General features: G+C 44.6%; 1 protein-coding gene across 2 annotated transcripts in view; it reads right to left on the bottom strand.

Moving 5' to 3' along the window:
- grm7 (glutamate metabotropic receptor 7) overlaps positions 1-5,959 on the bottom strand; it is a 378,422-nt gene extending 372,463 nt beyond the window's left edge. For both annotated transcript variants that reach the window (XM_074669750.1, XM_074669683.1), the window contains exon 1: positions 4,712-5,959. In XM_074669750.1, coding sequence (XP_074525851.1) covers positions 4,712-5,224 — 513 coding nt within the window. In that variant the 5' untranslated portion in view covers positions 5,225-5,959. The remainder of the gene's footprint in view (positions 1-4,711) is intronic.
- Positions 5,960-20,108: the final 14,149 nt, after the last annotated feature.

Genomic DNA, 20,108 nt, shown 5'->3' with positions numbered 1-20,108 from the left:
CCATGAAGCCCCCTCAGCCCAGTCCTCCATCACCCTTGCAGCTATGACTTCCAAAGGGAACCCTGAGTGTTAGCATTAGTTGGCCCTAGGATGCTTTTTCCCTATGCCCCTTCACTTCACTGGTAGCGATGCATGAAATGTCCCAATCACTCTAAAAACCTTTTGACTGTCCTACCTTTTTTAGACATACGGAGGTCCCCATTTTTGGCCTTTGCAGTGCGTTGTGAGATGATAACATATAAAGGTGCATGAGATAAAGTCAGCTGACTTGGCAACTCTGTCACAATATTTAGTGACTTTTCAGACCCCTCTGGTGCAAGTAGCCACAATTCCAAGCGACTCTTCTGGAGTCTGGAGACTCTGATGCGACAGCGTATGTTAATCCCCAGCACCTGCTGCCGTGGGCCACAACGTTTGTAACAACATTACTGTTGGACTGTTTGTGCCAAGAAGAGCGTGACATCAGCATTTCCACTAAAAACTCCAGCTTACTGTGCACATGGCAACAGTGATGTTTCAGAAAAATTCCACTCTGGTGGCCCTTTTCAAAAGTTTGCACTTTAAGTTGGCTTTTATGCCATTTCTACGGTGGCCCTGAAAGTTCACAGTGCTGAAACTCAAGGAAGCACATGCAAAAACACAAGCAAATTAAGAAAACATCTTCGTCAATTTGACGACACGTGCACAGCATTTAGAAAATGCACTGCAAACATCACAACACAACACATTAGAAAAACACACTGCAAATACACTACCACACAATGGAAGTGTTTCCAGAGGACACTTAAAAGTGATGCACATCTGTGGACACACTTGTTGTTGCCAAGGTTGTAATAGTTAACTAAAATGAAACTAAAAAAGAAAACTTAAATTTAAAATACATTACAGTTAACTCAAACTAATAAAAACTAGAAAAGGAAACAAAAACGATAAGTAAACTAAAACTGTTTTTTGTGTTCACAAAACTAACTGAAACTAACTAAAGTTAAAGACAAAATGTCCTTAGTTACAGTTTTTGACAATATTAATAGCCTTTAGGATTTAAATTAATCTGACACATTTTCCCAACCATTTTTATGACAGTTTTCAGCAGTTGTCAGCGCCGTACAGCACCATCATAGCGACATACTGGGACGTGCTTGTTAACTGCACTGACTGGCTGTGCTCTGTGCTGCGACCAAACGTAGCGGAGCAACGAATCAGAGTATCTGTAATAGTTTAACTACATGTGAGTCTGACTTTATTGTGACAGAGTCCAAGTTTCTAATTATCAAAGATCATATTATAGTGTTAACATTTTTTTATATGATTTATGTTTATATTTTTTATATTTAGTTTATATTATTTTCTTGTGTTGAAGGCAGCAGCCAACAGTTCAGTATCAGCATTGACTGAGCAGTGAGCTCTATGTTGGACTTGAAAATAAACTGTATGACAAAATATTTTCTCTGACCTTTCTCAGTCCTTCACCTGGTTAATAAGGTATGAAAAAACTAAAACTAATCTGAAACTAAACTGACACAAAGCCTTGTTGCAAAAATCAAAACTAAATAAAAACTAGAATGCCCGCTCTAAAACTAATTAAAACTAATCTGTAATGGAAAATAAAATGTCAAAACTAACTAATACTTAACCATAATGACAAATCCAAAACTATTAAAACCTTGGTTGTTGCCGAGGATTTTCAGTCACAGCTCTATCATGGTTCTCTTTCTGTCAGTTGGACTGGGTAATGAGGTGAAAAGTGTGTGTTTTTGATTTAACGTTGTATTAGAGCGTATTCACAGATCGCTCAACATTATCATGAGCTGGCTTCAGTATTTCCAGCTACAGAAAGAAGGAGTAGAAAATGACAGTAGATAGTGTTGTGGCAGTAGGCCTGTCATGATAACAAATTTTGCTAGACGATAATTTTCTAAAATATTGCCGATAAACAATATTATTGTAAATATTATTTTGATTTTTTTTTTCCATTTTTTTCATTGATGTAATTATGATAAATGGGATAATAAAGTGAGTACACCATATCAAAAGCAAGAAACTTTAATTTCTTAAGAGTATTTAACTGTAATTAAAAGGTCAGGATCTTTGAAATCAAATAAGTTAAACAAAAAATATAATAAGTTTAACAAACAAAGAGAAAAAAATACAATGAAAATGAAATGGACTCTTTTAGAAAAAAATACATGTCAATGAAAATAATTAATACTAATCAAAAACAATAAAACATAGACCCTGTCTGGAAAGAAAAAACGAAACTCCGAAAAAAAAACCCAACAAAAAATAAACAATAAAAACTATAGCCTAAATAAAAGGGAGTTTATACAGTTCCCGACGTTTGTAACATGTCCTTTTTCCCAGTCAATCCGTACTGTCTGTCAAACATTTTTAACATTTCTGGCTTTCAACCGTATTGAAGGGCTGTATTTCTTTGGTAATGTATCTGTCTTTGAGCGCCACCATTTGGTGCTTTTATTTCTATTTACTTTGCAAACCAAAAGCCTCAGTAAGAACGGATTGTCAAAGAACAAGGCTCCGCTGCACCTCCCCTTCTTCTTCTTCGTCTCCACTGTTTTCAAACAAATGTGACATATCAGCTCGATGGTGTTCATGAGCTCACACTTTGTTCATTCTGATAAAAAACTAAATATTCCCACACTGGGACTGTGGCAGGCGGCTTAAGAACCGTATCTTTGGTGCCATCACTCATATTAGCGTGTGTTTCCTCCTTACCCCTCAGGACGCTTGCTTCAGCTCTCTCTCTGTGTAAGCGCGAGCAGCCCCATCTTCACCCCAAACATCGCATTTTTTGACAGATGCTCACTCCGCTATAAATCCGCTAAATCCGCTATAGAACCTATGCACCCCGATGTTAGGAAAGATAGACGTAGTGAGCCATCTTCTCATTCAGCCTCTTTGGTCCAAAGAGAGGAGGAAAACAAACATGCATGCACGTGTCAGTTTGTTGAGACTGGCAAACTTACCGAGGACGTTTTTATTTATCGTTCGGTTAATTGATTTATTGATTATCGTGACAGGCCTAGGTGGCAGAGTTTAAATAAATAAGGTGTTTGCTGGAGTTTTCTAAAGTGTCTGTCAGTGATATACGGAGAATCCTCCAGGTATCTAGTACAACACCATGGAAAAAGTTGTATAAAGGCTTTAAAATGTACGTGTTTTTTCATTCATTCAAAGGACAGGTGGGTGGAGAGGAGGAGAGGAGCTGTTCCTTCAGCACCACCTCTCTCTATCTGCACCCTGTCTCCGGTGATCTCTATGTGTCTCGCCCTGCGCTCTCCATCTGCCTTTCTGTGTTTTCCTTCATGTGTGGAGTTGAACCAAACTTTGAGCTCGTGTCCAGTCCCCAGTGTCTGAGGGGCAGCCACAGAGTGGGTGGGAGAAAAAATGTAAATACAATATGTCAGGATTTTTTGTTTGGCAATTTTTAAATCAAGATTTTTTTTCTTGATTTATTTCTATTTATTCATTTATTTATTTATTTTTTTTTTTTTTTTTTTTTTCAAAATTCTTCATTTCAGTCTTTGTTCATAAACTGGATTGTAAAAAAGTGACTTCCCTCCAGCAGAGGGAGAAATGTTTCTCTCTGACTTAGGTGATGCTCATTCTGTGGGAAAATATGGCTCCTGATATCATCTGTAGATATTGTCATCATTTCACTTTTCTCATGGTCTAGTGTTAAAAAAGCAAACTAAGAACCGCAAAGTCAAAAAATCGCAATTGAAATCCGATCCGCAGCCCAAAAAGCCAAAGATAGAGTTGAATGGTAAGAGTAGCATATCATCCCAGCCCTAACCCACAGAGAGAGAAGAATGAAACGTTACAGATTTGTAACAAACCGCTCACCATGCCCGACTGCTGCTCAGACCTCAGGAGCTGCAGAGCCAGAGAGTTATCACTGCTTCAGGGTAAAACAGAGCTTCAGCATCTCTAAGCATGACTGACCCTCACACACCCAGTATACACCCCAGAACACACACCCCGCACACACACCTTTTATTCATCACAGAGTGGCACAGGGAGGCACTCTGCACATGCTCTGATGGTTTTCTCAGCAGCGTGGACAGATCTGGATCTCCTGTCAGAGGGTGGATTTGCATCTGCAGATATGACCTTTGACCCCGGTAAGTGCAGTTCTGGTTCAGGATCTTTGAAACAAGCTTCTGAGCCTGCATGAACACCTGTTAGCAGAAACCTGGGACTCTGAGGGCTGCAGAGTGAAACCTGAAGCACCATGAGCTGCTGGGTCACTGGTCATCACACACACCCTGAGTGACGAAATCCACGCAACATGATGTTACACGGCTCCGTGTGGTCCATTAAACCACAGTGGGCTCAGACCTGATCCTGCTGCACACAGAACCACCAGGTCCAAACAACCTGCTGCTGTCTGAGGCTCTGCACAACCACCAGAGAGTGTTTGCACGCCTTACACACACTCTCTCACACTGATACATGCTGAGGGATTTATCTCACACACTCTGAGGGGGTTTCCCTCAAACAGCTCACACCCTCTCACTCTGTGTGTGTGTGTGTGTGTGTGTGTGTGTGTGTGTGTGTGTGTGTGTGTGTGTGTGTGTGTGTGTGTGTGTGTGTGTGTGTGTTTGTGTTGGGGGGGGGTTCGGTTACGTAAGGAGCGCGACATCACAGATCAAGGTGTGAGGTAAGTCATCAGAGGGGGTTCAGCTCCTACCTGGAACAGCCGCAGAATGTTGGCCACCATGATGGACACGGAGCTGGCGGAGGCTCCGATCACTCCCACAACTTTCTCGGGCTTGACGAACACCGGCGGCTCCCCGTTCGTGCACCTGACGTCCGACGTGTCCTTCTGGATCAGCGCCTGCACGAACGTCAGGGACTGCTCCAGCGCGTACGTGTCCCGCGAGCAGGTGTCCAGGACCCGCGCGCCCAGAGTGACGTTGGGCAGCAGCTCCTCGTCCCCGTTGATCTGGTCCAGGGCGTACATCATCGCCTCCAGCCGGTGGATGCCGTTCTCCTTCTTGATGTCCCCGCACGGCATCCCCGGGACCCCCCTTGCGTGGACCGGGAAGAGCCCCCCCAGCGTCACGTCTCCCTCCACCCGGATGGAGTGCGGCGCGTAAATCTCCTGAGAGCCGGCCAGGTCCACGAGCGCCCGGAGCACCCACACGACCCGGAGAGCGAGCCCCGCTCTCAGTCTGGGGGGGCAGTCGGAGTGGCAGCCCATGGTGCGACCCCTTCTCCTCCTCCGCCCCACGAACAGAAAAAACAAAGACCCGCACCGGGAAAACACGCAGAACCACCGCGAGGCGCGAGGTACTTCTTAGGAGACTTTCCTGAATCCACGAGCCGAGTTCATCCTCGGGCTCGATCCAGCAGAGAAAAGCGGCCGCGTGCTCGGTGCTGAGGCAGGTGTCAGGCTGTTAGACTGCTGTGGTCCCGCAGGTACAGCCTTTAATCACGCACACACCCTCACACACACTCACACACACTCACAGATCCAGAGGAGAAGCGACCGATCGAGCCGCGCGTTATACCCGCGAAGAGTGCGCAGAGCCCCTGCTGCTGCTGCACGCGCCACGCTCGCTTGTTGCTCGTGCATCCATCCCGAGGCGTCAGAGAAACAAAGAAGAAGCCCTCAGCACGTCGGGAAACCAGCGAAGAAGAAGAAGCCCTCCGTTACCTCTGGTAGGTTCTCCCGGTACTCCGTCTGTGGAGACGTGACGGACCCAGCCCACGGTCCCTCTGATGTCATACTTCACACTATCATCATCGTCATCATCATCATGGTGGGGGGTGCACACCTGCGGATCGATGCCGGAGTCCTCGCGCCGTGGAGGAGAAGGTGTGAGGACCGAGAGGAGAGGGCGTGAGAGCGGCGCCGCACGCGCTGCTGAGTGCACGAAATAACTCTGCTGAGAGCCGAGCCGTGTGTGACAGCCTCTTCATCCCTCCTCCCGCCTCCTCCTCCCCCCCTCCTCCTCCTCGTGCCCGGGTCCACGCGCGCTGCTCTGGAGTCAGGAGCAGAGAAGTGCAGTTTGAGATGTTTCTGCGCAGTCCGCTTTGTCCTGCTGTCTCCCTCTGTCTTTACCTCGATCTCTATCTGCACTCTGCACCCCCCCCCCCCCCCCCCCCCCCCCGCCCCTTACTCACGTACGCGCGCGCACTCCACCCACGCGCATTCGTGTAATTATGAGTCCAAGTTCCTGCAGAAACAGAGAAATCTGTGCAGCGTGTTTTCCTCAGCGGTCTGAGCTCCGGGACTGTGAATGATGCATTCATAACAACAGATCTATGAATCCTCTCACTGAGCTGCTTCTATTTTTGGAGGCCTTATTACAAACACACCTTCAATTTACTGTGAGAAACTCCAAACAGGAAGTCAGAGCTCTGAATCAGCTGGATGATCAGCTCCTCAGGCTCTCTGCTATCCATCACAGTGAGAGTCAGTGGGGTCTTTCACTGAGCAGATGTTATTGATCTGATTGTTATTAAGTTATCTATGATGAAACAGAGTTCATTCAACACGCTCACCCTCTCTGTTATCCCTGCAGAGGCCTTTTCTATTGTCCCTCTGCTCAGGACCTGAACTGGAGCAAATAAAACTCCAGGAAGGGACCCTGGTTATCAGATGTGTGACATAAGTAGGGGAGAATGGGGAGAGTTGTAACATTTTTAAGATTTCCATCTCTAACTTTGAGCTCCTTAAACCCAGTGGTGTGCACACACTTTTTGAGGGGGGAGGGGAAAAAGGCATAGTACAGTGCATAGTACAGTGCGTAGTACAGTGCATAGTACAGTGCGTAGTACATTGTGTAGTACAGTGCGTAGTACAGTGTGTACTACAGTGCGTAGTACAGTGTGTAGTACATTGTGTAGTACAGTGCATAGTACAGTGCGTAGTACAGTGCATAGTACAGTGCGTAGTACATTGTGTAGTACAGTGCATAGTACAGTGTGTACTACAGTGCGTAGTACAGTGTGTAGTACATTGTGTAGTACAGTGCGTAGTACAGTGCGTAGTACAGTGCATAGTACAGTGTGTACTACAGTGCGTAGTACAGTGTGTAGTACATTGTGTAGTACTGTGAGAACTGGCCACTGGAGAGTGCGCTACATTCCCATGTTTTTCAGAGAGCACTTTAGCACGAGTTCTGGCTCCAAAAAGGACACTTTTTTTTTTTTTTTTTTTTTTTTTTTTTCCGTTGCTAGGCGCTACCCAAGTAGCTGCCTGTTGCAGCAGCTCTCTCGTCTTTGTCCGTTTCTTGTAATTTTTTTGTCTCTTTTTCGTGATCTTTGTATTTGGAGTGGATCATCACTTTGTATGGTTCATTGTCGGTCACGGACACCAAACTTTTTGTGGTTTCGGCGATATTTTTTACTACTTTTCTCCTGTGTTTGTCTGGAGATCCTACATGTAACCATGGCTGCATTGTTTACATGCAAAATTAGCTGTTAGCAGCCTGTAGCATGTCAATGCTAACTAGTGTAGGGCTTGATGATTTCCCTCGAGCTGAGGAGGAGGAGGTGAGGACGACGTGCTGGTTCTCGGATGTGAGCTGCGAGGTGACGACGTGGACCTGTCCTTCCATCCATCGTTGTTGGGAACGTGGGATCCAGCCCCGGGGGATGGACGAGCTAGCTGTGCTAACCCAGTGGCATCGTGCTGTTCACAGACGTGGCTGACGGAGCTGACATCGGACGCCGGCGCCACATTGGAGGAGCTTCGCCTGCTGTGTGCAGACAGGATCCAGGAGACAGAGACTGAACAGACTGCTGGGGAGGCTCAGTCCTGGACCCTGTGGAGGTGGAGACTGGCTGGGCTGGAGAGTGGTGGACGAGTGGTGGACGGGATGTTGTCATCTAATTTCTTATGGACTTTTTTTGCACTTTCTATACTCTTTCTTACTTTTGTTTTCTTAAATGCTGCGGTGACTCCTGAATTTCCCCTCGGGGATAAATAAAGTATTTTCTATTCTATTCTATTCTAAAACATGCAGTTTGAAGCATGGGGGGGACACTTTGGCACGTGTTTTTCAACCATTAGGTCACGGAGGAGGGCAACCACCTGCCCCCTACCCCCCTACAGTGCATGTCACTGCTTTTTTTATGTATTCTTATTGAGTCTTCATGAATATACAATCATAATCACTAGAGACAGAAAAGTCAAAGTTGGACTAGAAAGGAACATGCACTTCACAAAGCAGCACTTGACGGTGAAGAAAAACCTCCCAGAAAACAAAAAGAGATAGAAAAATATAATCAGTACAATGCAATACAAAAAGAAGATAATCATTAGAATCATTTTAGTTTTATTTTATGAATGAGAAATTGAGGAGTGAAAGTAAATGTTCTGCAGACAGGGAGAAAAACAACCTGACACTGCTTTCAACCAGGGATGGACGAGAACTGGTCAGGTATCAGGCTTGTACCAGCCTTATTTGGTAGTCGTGGAGGCTGCCAATACCAACAGCCAATACTCTTGGCAAAAAAGTCTTACATAAAGTAAGTCCTCCTCACCAGTAGGTGGTGCTGCATTGCTGCGGTTTCACACCACAGCAAATGTGCGTCAGGTCCTGTTCAGACAACATGAATAAACCAGGGAGAGTCAACAATGATACTGTTTTATTTACCATTTCAGTTTATTTTTAAAAATCACTGAAGCTCTGACAGTTGATAGTTTTATTTGTACTTTTGTTAATTTATTAAAAACAAATGGTAAACTCAGAGAGAGCTTTTTGTGTTTCGCTCTGGACGGCAGAGTGACTGTGCTGTCTTGGTTCAATATGATATGAACTTTTTGTTTCAAAAGAACTACTTGTCTTGTTACTCTTTATTGGTGAGTCTCCAGAAGGAGCACTGGTTCTAGTATTGGTCTAAAAAAAGTCATATGGAGCAGCCCCGACTTTTAACTCAGTGTGTTCACACTGATGTACTAACCAGCTTCATGTGTCTGCTGATAAATGGTCGAGAAACTTCCAGTGCAACATGAGGAGCAACATGTTGACATGTTACAGCTGAGTTAACGTTAGGCTTCACTTCTTCTTCTGTTTGTTATATTTTTACATTTTGCTCAAACCGTTTTTATTTTTACTCCCAGAGCATCCACAGAGTTAATAAACCTCAGCACAGGTTGATATCTGTTCTCCTATAAGTGACAGAAACCTGCAGATACCTGCACTTTAGATCCCAAAGTGGGAGATGAATCATCTTCCCAGATCAAAAATGATTTACAGCATCATATTTTATCCATTACTGTGAGAATACAAACAGAAACAGAGGTTACATTTAAAAGAAAAGCATGTAAAAAGAAAATGAATGCTCTGTGTTTCTTTGCTGAAGACCCTGAAGTGACTAAACCAGGATGACAACAGTGTCAGAGGAGGCAACACAGAAGGAAACACAGAAACATGTGACCATACGGTTTATCTGACAACACTGAAACCAATGAAAAAAATCTGTGTTTACATGGAAACTACAAGGGACTGAAAACGCTGTAGTAAGCATACCAGGCCTGTAGTTGGGGCCATAACTTTTTTGTGCAGAAGCAGCTTTTTGGAGATCTCCACTGAAGTAGAGTTAACACACACACACACACACACACACACACACACACACACACACACACACACACACACACACACACAAACACACACACACACACACACACACACACACACACACACACACACACTGTTGCACAGCTGTCTAACAGTCTAAAGAGGTTTCACATGTGCAAACAAAGTCACAGAAGATCTCCTGACATGGAGCAGGGGGCGTCACAGAGGCTGAAATGTAAGTTTATAAAACACAGAGGAGAGAAAAACAGAATTTTTTTTATGAGCTTTGAACCATGAAAAGATACTACTGGGGCCCCAGAGGGACAGAATTAAGACAGAAACAAGCACATTGCTCCTCTTTAAGTAACCATGAAAGACTACAAGGTTTTTAGTAGAGGTAAAGTCAGGAAACAGTTAAACTACTTTTAAAAACCTTTTTTCTTCTTTGTGTTCAGACATTCTGTTTCATTAAAAACACCTGAAATATGTTGAATCATTCCTTCCAACTGGTCAGGCTGCTGAATCTCTAAAAACAAAGCTTGATGTTCCACCCTGTTCGTAACGTCATGGATCAAAGCTCAGGGTTAGAAACCTCGTGCTGGCTGAAGCAAACCAGAGCTGATGGGGGGATTCGCTGATGACTGACAGCTTTAGTAGAGTTTCAGCCCAACCGAAACGAGAGCTGAGAACTGTAGTTAAGTCTGGATTTTTGTTTTCTGACTGTAGATCAGTGGATAGACCTCTGATAGACCTCTCTGTCTTTCTCTCCATGATTGTAAACACGCTAATGTGAACACAGCATTAGGCTACATATCACTAGCTAACAGCGCTCACTCACCAAGACACTTGCTCCGGTCTCCTCTGGTTCTCCTCTGGTTCTCCTGTGGTTCTCCTCCGGTTCTCCTCTGGTTCTCCTCACACCACAACTCCACTGCTTTCCTACGACCTCCTAGTCCTGCCCTGTTCCTGGTCTCCATCTTTCTTAACTGGCTCATAATTGTAACCCTGAGGACCATCATATGGATAGAATACAGCTTTTCTTCAGGAGTGACAGTTGGCTGTTGGCGAGTTGTCGCCTCTCAGTCGAAGGTCAGGGGCTCGATTCCTGCTTCCGCAGTCACATGCTGAAGTGTCCTTGAGCAAGACAATGAACCCTAAACTGCTTCTACTGTTGGTCAGTGGTGAGGGTGGATGGGTGTGAATGTGTTAGATAAAACTGATGGTTTCCAATAGAAACCTCTGCCATCAGTGTGTGAGTGTGGTGTGTATGGGTGAATGAGGCTAGCAGTGTAAAGCGCTTTGAGTGGTCTGAGAGACTAGAGAAGAGCTGTGCTGGTCCGTTTACCACTTACGGTCTGATCCATGTGTTATGTTAAAAAGAAAAAGTGACCCCCCCCCCCCCCCACACACACACACACACACACACACACACACACGCACACACACACACTGTGACCACATGTTTATTAGTTTCAGAATTTCTTTCAAAGTTTTATTTATTTTTTTTTTCAATTATTTTCCTATAAGAATTGTTTAACTGATGTTTTTAATCTGCCGTTTGTGCTTTAAACATGTGAAGAAGCTGCCCTTGTCCTTCAGACCTTCAGGATCCGTGACCCTGAATCTTCAGCCTGCTGCACAGCTCCAATCAGCTTTAAAGCGGCGAGCTGATGAGGAGGAGGAGCCTCATGATGACAGTTCAACGTTGTCTCAGCACAGCCTCAGGCTTCCTGTCAGAAAACCAAAGTTAAGCCAGTGCCGTGCTGCAGCAGCTGGGATGGGAGGAGGAGGAGGAGGAGGAGGAGGAGGAGGAGGATCAGTGGTTGATCCACTTCAGTCTGCACTGGCCAATCAGAGGCTGCACCTGCACCAGCATCACTTTCCAGACGCGCTCCCACATCTGCACTCCTGACATCTGACGGAAAGTTTGACAAACTGTGAACTGAGTTCAGTTTGGAGAGTTTGTTGATGTGTTCATAAAGTTTTCTCCTCTCTGACAGGGAGGAGACAAAGCAGCTCATAAACAGGATCTGTAATAAGAGTCTGACCCCACGGGGACGTGGTCTGTGAATCACACCAAATATCATTTCCTTTCCTCCTGACCTATGAATTCATCTGCTCTGTCTCAGAGCGTCTTTGTTGTTGCTGGTCTGAGGAGTGAGGAGTGCCATCTGTCTGTCAGGAGACCAGAATGAGGACAGGGTCTATTTTCATCCCCTTCACTGATCTGGATCAGTCCCATCCAGAATGCAGAGTCATCTACATGACCACCAGTGCGTCAGCCAAGCACAGTTTGAGCTTATTACGACTCTATCTGAGCTGCTCCCATCATTTCTGCTGCTAACGCAGGAGATTAAAGGGACAGTTCGCACAAATTCAACACTTTACCAAAGCTGTGAGCTTAGATCCAGCATTTTGATTGGTTGATTCTGATTGGTCCAAATACAAGACCAGATCCCTTTAAAAGATTGACTCTGGGAAAAAAAAAAAGTCTTTGACACCAAATTTAACTTTGAAGAGAAACTCATTCAACAGAGATTCACAATAATCCTAATAATCCTAATAAGAAAGTGTATGCAAGAAATGTAATTGATGTTGTTGTGGTGCCAGTTATATCAGGACAAATAAGCTCTATGGCAATCATGGTCATCAACCTGTGGCTCTTTTTGACTCCTTTTCAGGGGCTCCTTGTAGCTTTAAAAACATTACTGAAATAAAGGCTTGTTATTTTTCTTCCAGAGGGTATTGATGGTTAAAGACACTGACACTTAATAAAATCCTGTGTTAACATTTAGTTGAACTAAATCTTCATCCCATCTGTCAATAAAGCCTGCCACCGCTCTACTTTACCTCCTACAACATCAACAGCCCACCAACTTTCCATGCACCTGTGGCTAACCTCAAGTTTTACAGCCCTGGGAAGATAACTACATCTACAAAAAGACTCATCTGGAAGAAAAAATGACGAGTTCAGCTATAAAGTCAATATATGTTATTAAAATGCAAGAATTGTTTTAAAATTTCAGCAATTATTGAAATTTTATTCAATTTAAACTTTTTTAAAACTTTTGCAAATTTTAGAAATTACAAAATTGTTCAAAATGTTTGTGTACCTTGTAAATGTCATTTTCGTTTAGATTTTTACAATTTTAGATTTTATTTTGCAAATTTCATTTTTAAATTTTTGGATATTTTTGAAAATTATTTAAATTCTATTTTTGAAAAATAAACACAGTTTTAGAAAATTTTCAAAAACTGGGCTTTTTACTTTTTTGCAAATGTATGAAAAAATTGCAAATATTGCAACCTATTAAAATTTTATACATTTTTCAAATTTATGAAATTCAGGACATTACTTTTTTTTTTTTTTTTTTTTTTTTAAATTGGCAAATTTATTTCACATAAAAAAATAAAAAATAAAACTTAGACACCTCTAGTACAAAAAAACTTCTCATTGAGATAAATATTCACTGGATTTTAACTATGTTCAGAATTTGATCCACTTTCATTGTCTTGGTAGTGGAGATAAATTCCATTCTTAGGCTCCTGAATGACTTTAATCCAGGTGAGCTGAGGCTGAATGGCTCTGATGTAAGTAAAGGTTGCGGACCCCTGCTTTTGGGGACTGAATCACTGCTGAAGACAGACTCTAGTGGACACTCAGGAAACTGCAGTTTTCTCTACTCCAAGCCTGCCTTATTTTACAGCCCTGTATTTTTGTTGACTACATGGCCTTCCTCTCTCCGTTTCCAGGCTGTGAGAAATAAAAGGACCTCAGAGGAAATGAAAAATGAGTCTGTGTGACATTAGAAAAGCAGACAGGCCGTTCTTTCATTTGTGTATTTGAGCGTTTGTCTGATGGTCTCACAGCGAGCGCCTCAGTTCAGCTCCCAAGGACACTCACTGAGCTGGAACACGTTTGATAAATGAGAGGAGTTTGTCTGGGCTCGCACCAAATGTTTCTCACTTCAATCCAAAGAAAAACGCTTCAAAGGCAAATTTGGTTAGTGCCGTACTCCACCACTGAACGCTGGTGTTGACTTTTACTCTGGATATGATGAAGCTTCACTGCTGCTTCTCAGACAGACAGACAGACAGACAGGAGGGCTGGGAGCTGTGCAGACAGACAGACAGACAGGAGGGCTGGGAGCTGTGCAGGTAGACAGACAGACAGACAGACAGACAGACAGACAGACAGACAGGAGGGCTGGGAGCTATGCAGACAGACAGACAGACAGACAGACAGACAGACAGACAGACAGACAGACAGGAGGGCTGGGAGCTGTGCAGACAGACAGACAGACAGGAGGGCTGGGAGCTGTGCAGGTAGACAGACAGACAGACAGACAGACAGACAGACAGACAGACAGGAGGGCTGGGAGCTATGCAGACAGACAGACAGACAGACAGACAGACAGACAGACAGACAGACAGACAGGAGGGCTGGGAGCTGTGCAGACAGACAGAAAGACAGACAGACAGACAGGAGGGCTGGGAGCTGTGCAGACAGACAGAGAGACAGACAGACAGGAGGGCTGGGAGCTGTGCAGACAGACAGACAGACAGACAGACAGACAGACAGACAGACAGACAGACAGACAGACAGGAGGGCTGGGAGCTATGCAGACAGACAGACAGACAGACAGACAGACAGACAGACAGACAGACAGACAGACAGACAGACAGACAGACAGGAGGGCTGGGAGCTGTGCAGACAGACAGAAAGACAGACAGACAGACAGGAGGGCTGGGAGCTGTGCAGACAGACAGAAAGACAGACAGACAGGAGGGCTGGGAGCTGTGCAGACAGACAGACAGACAGACAGACAGACAGACAGACAGGAGGGCTGGGAGCTGTGCAGACAGACAGACAGACAGACAGACAGACAGACAGACAGACAGACAGGAGGGCTGGGAGCTGTGCAGACAGACAGACAGACAGACAGACAGACAGACAGACAGGAGGGCTGGGAGCTGTGCAGACAGACAGACAGACAGACAGACAGACAGACAGACAGGAGGGCTGGGAGCTGTGCAGACAGACAGACAGACAGACAGACAGACAGACAGGAGGGCTGGGAGCTGTGCAGACAGACAGACAGACAGACAGACAGACAGGAGGGCTGGGAGCTGTGCAGACAGACAGACAGACAGACAGATAGACAGGAGGGCTGGGAGCTGTGCAGACAGACAGACAGACAGACAGACAGGAGGGCTGGGAGCTGTGCAGACACCTGTAAAGGTTGGTCATTGCAGTCGTTCTGATTCATCCTTAAATTCAAACTGGACCCAGTTGAACCCTTTCACTTCAGATGTGTAGATGTGTGTTTACACAAGCGAACTTTGAATGAGCGTTACTCCCAAACAGTTTGCACAATCAGAAAAAATCTGACAGATTGTGAAAGCTGAGATGTTGCTCTTTCAATTTGTGGTTAATATCTCACTTTCTGCCTCTCCTTTTAACTCTCTGACTTTCACTTTTGAATGTGAAGGGTAAAAAGGCTATTAAATTTTTCATTAGAGCTAAAGCATTGAAATAAAAAAAAAAATAAGACATCATCTATCTCTGCTTACAAAAACTGCTCCCCCTGGTGTCTGGCTGCAGTATAAGTCAAAAACTCTGTCTCCCGGTTGTTCCAGATGGACTGTAGTCACACTTTAAAAAGTAAAAACACCTGGTAGAATTGTTTCTCTCATCCTTGTACTGTGGGGATATGAAGTTATTGTTGGGCTGTGTTGCATTCACTAGCTCTTTTTTTTAAGTTCAGTTTAGTTTTTTTTTCTTTTTTTTCATTAGTTATTAGAGGTTAAAAACAGGGTTTGATCTCATGTTTAATGATGATTAACAGCTGATGATAATGAGCATTTTATTTTATTTTTTTTCAGGAAAAGTAAAATACATCAGGTGTACAGATGGGTACCTTTCACATTTGAAACATTGTGTTAAGGTACCGATGCACTGTAGCTGGCTATCAGTATCAGTATTGATACTTTTGTGTGTTTACGCGGTAATGAATACATAATCTGTTCAATGATATAATCACTCTCTTTTTTTAATTCAACATATTCATTTCTCAGTAGATGAAATTGTAATGCTGTGTTCATGCTCAGCATGGAAAATCACCTACTCTTCCACTTGACAGTCAAAAAGATGCGTTTAGGTACCTGAATATGGCACCGGTTGATTTTACGTGAATCGGTTTGGTACTACAGATAGATTTCAGTTGGGTGCCCTAAAGGTACTGAAATCAGTACCCATCCCAAGTCAGGAGGGAGGGCCACAAAGAGATTAGACCCAAAGAAAAAAGAAAATGATATAGCTCCCTAGCTGGAGATATATAGATCTCTAGTTCAAATGTTTTCTTCATTTTAAGCATGTTTTACTCTCATACAACATGCAGTAAATCGGAAACAACACCAGATAACAAAAGTTACAAGTATTCCTGTCAAGACATTTTCTGACCTTCATTTTTAAGTCAAAAAAAAAAAAAAGGCAACAGAAAATAAGAGAAAGAAAGAAAAAGTCCAGGCAGACATGTTGAGGCACAGCTATGAAAGGGTTAATTCCAAAAACCAGTCACCTCTCTTAAGACACCTGGGACCATCTGCATGTCATCTCACAGCCTCACCTTCCAGTCCATGTGCGGGGTAAAGAGCCCCACTCAGGCAGTGACACGGTAAGTACCCACATGACGAGCGTCTCCACGCTTGGTTAGAGCTGTAGATTAAAGCCACGTAAGGAAGTCTCCATCATTTCTCTGAGCTGGAGGAAACGCTGAGGGAAGCAGGTGTTGGATTCCTGCCTGACAGAGACAGACTTTGGTTTTGCTCTACGCTGATGTGATTATGTTGTGTTAATTAGAGGACAAGGTGTTTGCAGGAAAAAAGAACGCTCAAGGTAAGACTGAAGAAATGATTGTTTGTGCAGAGGAGAGGAAAGACTGGCTTGGACAGGTGCTGTTAAAGAGTTTCAGTCTGACAAACAAAGCTCTGCAGTAATTCAAATGATGTTTTCTACTCTGGAATAAAAACACAAACAGGACTTTTAACATGTTCCTCTGTTTCCTCAGGGTCAGACGCTCTGTTACCAAAAACTGCTGAGATTTGCCTCTCAGATGCTTCTGATGGATGGGGGATGTAAAGAGTCCATATTTCCTCTATGAACTGCTCAAGAGACCTGGTTCGCTAAGATTTACATATTCAGAGCAGGTTATGTCAGTAATATGACCATTTCACAGCCCTATAGCCACTGAGGAGGCAGGTGTCTCTGTGCAATTAGTGGGTGTCACTGAGCAATAGGCACATGTCACTGAGAACTGGCAGGTGTCCCTGATAGATTGGTAGGTGTCAACAAACGATGAGTAGGTGTCACTGATGAACTGGGCGAGTGTCACTGTGCAAGTGGAGGGTGCTTCTCTCAGTGACTGGTAGATGTCAATGATGAATTGGCAGGTGGCACTGAACCATTGGCAGGTGGCACTGAACAACAGGTATGCAGCACTGATGGTGTAGTCAGGTGTCACTGAGGGATTGGTGGGTGTCACTGAATGTTGGCAGCTATCAGTGAGATATTGGGAGGTGTGACTGAGCGAGTGATAGGTATCACTGAGGGATTGGCAGGGGTCACAGTGACATTGAGGGACTGGTGGGTGTCACTGTCACTGGTAGGTGTCATTTAGCTAATGTTAGGTGTCACTGAAGATAGGCAGGTGATCACAAAACAATTGGTAAGTGTCACTGATAGATGTATGGGTTCCACCAAAGGATGATGAGCTGTCACTGATGATGTGGCAGGTGTCACTGACCAATTGGTTGGTTCTGCAGTGCAATTGGAATGTGTCACTGAGCAACTGGCAGGTATCACTGAGGGACTGGTAGATGTTGCTTAGTGATTGGCAGGTGTCGCTGGAGGATCAATGGTATACCATCAGCTGCTTTTGGATTTGGGCCCTGCTGGACAAATGCTGGACGTCCTCTTGTGTCAAAGATGGGATGATGACGAACTGAAAGCTGACACTGATGATAGCTCTGATGCACACACACACACACACACACACACACACACACACACACACACACACACACACACACACACACACACACACACACACACACACACACACACACACACACAGTGGGGGGATACACTCTGTAAACTTCTATGTACTGCAGCTCTACTCCTCACGACACAACCAGGTTCATTCCCAAAGCAACAAATATCGACACACTCCCCTCCCTTTATGACTCTAACTGACTCGTAACATGTCTTTTAGTGTCTGCATCAGAGCCACAGGGCTTTGCCATAAATGCTTCATGAAACAGAGTAGAGTCAGTTGCTGCCTCTGCTGCAGGTGGATCAGGGATCAGGGGAGGGATGAAGGACTGAGATGTGATGACCTGAGATGAGAACGTAGAGCGGGGTTATAGCCAGGTTATCAGGTGGTGTAGGGGTCACATTTGACACCAGCTGGTTTATAAGATACAACGCAGTGAGCTGACAATACCTCATTACACTTACAGAAAACTTAAAATAAAGGGCTTTTATTTTGAAAAGGAGGACTCTTACATCCAGGTTAGTGCTCTTCTTCAGAAAAACTCCAAATCTATTCAACTTGAGGTCCCCACATAAGGGGACCTCTATTTTCCAGCTTCATGACTCATTAGAGGGGCGGGGCCTCAAACACTTAGGTCTGCCAATAGTTCTGCCCTCTGACAGGCCTCCACAGGGCTGTCCAATCAGAGAGAAGGGGGTTTCAGACAGTGGCTGAATTATAGCGTTTTTTGTGAGCTGTATATCATGTAAAGAAACTACAGAGGCCCCAGAGGGACAGATTAAAGACTAGAAAAGCACAGTACCCCCTCTTTAAGGTTTTGCCTGGTCATGGCACAGTTGACTTGGTTGCTTGTAGCTGTTAGCAAGGAGGCTAAAGCTCCGGTCCATGTTTTAAAGGAATGGTGATTCAGAATGATTACGGCTTTTAATTGGGTTTGGACCAATTAGCTTCATCACAGATGGAAACGAGCCAGTCTGCTAAGATTCAGCTAAACTGTTCTGTCCTCTGCGTTTTTATTATTCTGTCATTAAACTACATCATATTATTTCATTCTGAGTGTATGAGAAGCTTCTAGGAGTGTATTTTGTGATGACATTTTGAACTTGGATAGAAATAAACCAATTTTTTGGCTGTAAAGAGAAAAAAAGTGTAGTTCATGAGGACGGATCCAAGTCTGTCTCTAGAGACCTTGTAAAGTCCTCCTTAAGCTGCTGAAGACCTAAAACAAGAGCTAAACAGACAGACTGAGCTGTGTGTTTGATATCCATCAGGAGCTTTTACCAGATCTGATAAGAAGCCTCCTGTGGCTGCACTCCAGCCCTGGCTCTGTGTGCCGTCTGATTTCAGAGAGCTCTGCCAGTAGAGCTGCTGTTTTCCTCCAAAATAGATTAATGTCGCTTATTTTTCACCGCTCTCCTGTAAATGTCAGCCAGCTGATGGAGTAACAGCTCCCTAATGAGGATGTGAGGGCTCTTTTTTCCACCAGAACTTAGGCACAACACAAGTGCACTCTGTGAAGAGCATCAGCGCCCTTCCATTGATAAGGGAGCCATCTGCATGGAGCTGTCTGCACAGAGCTGTCTGCATAGAGCTGTCTGCACTAAGCTGTCTGCACTAAGCTGTCTGCACTAAGCTGTCTGCACAGAGCTGTCTGCATAGAGCTGTCTGCATAGAGCTGTCTGCATAGAGCTGTCTGCATGAAGCTGTCTGCACTAAGCTGTCTGCACAGAGCTGTCTGCACTAAGCTGTCTGCACAGAGCTGTCTGCACTAAGCTGTCTGCACAGAGCTGTCTGCATAGAGCTGTCTGCACTAAGCTGTCTGCATAGAGCTGTCTACACAGAGCTGTCTGCACTAAGCTGTCTGCACTAAGCTGTCTGCATAGAGCTGTCTGCACTAAGCTGTCTGCATAGAGCTGTCTGCATAGAGCTGTCTGCATAAAGCTGTCTGCACAGAGCTGTCTGCATAGAGCTGTCTGCACTAAGCTGTCTGCACTAAGCTGTCTGCATAGAGCTGTCTGCACTAAGCTGTCTGCATAGAGCTGTCTGCATAGAGCTGTCTGCATAAAGCTGTCTGCACAGAGCTGTCTGCACAAAGCTGTCTGCACAGAGCTGTCTGCACTAAGCTGTCTGCATAGAGCTGTCTGCATAGAGCTGTCTGCATAAAGCTGTCTGCACAGAGCTGTCTGCACAAAGCTGTCTGCACAGAGCTGTCTGCACTAAGCTGTCTGCATGAAGCTGTCTGCACAGAGCTGTCTGCACAGAGCTGTCTGCACAGAGCTGTCTGCATAGAGCTGTCTGCATAGAGCTGTCTGCATAGAGCTGTCTGCATGAAGCTGTCTGCACAGAGCTGTCTGCACAGAGCTGTCTGCACAGAGCTGTCTGCACAGAGCTTTCTGCATTAAGCTGTCTGCACTGAGGTGTCTGCATAGAGCTGTCTGCGCAAAGCTGTCTGCACAGAGCTGTCTGCACAGAGCTGTCTGCACAGAGCTGTCTGCAC

Source organism: Halichoeres trimaculatus, unplaced genomic scaffold (assembly GCF_033239565.1).
Source record: "Halichoeres trimaculatus isolate MK-OKI-2021-1 unplaced genomic scaffold, fHalTri1.1 fHalTri1_scaffold_1, whole genome shotgun sequence".
In the NCBI taxonomy this organism is placed as follows: domain Eukaryota; kingdom Metazoa; phylum Chordata; class Actinopteri; order Labriformes; family Labridae; genus Halichoeres; species Halichoeres trimaculatus.
This window is presented reverse-complemented; position numbering and strand designations above follow the sequence as displayed.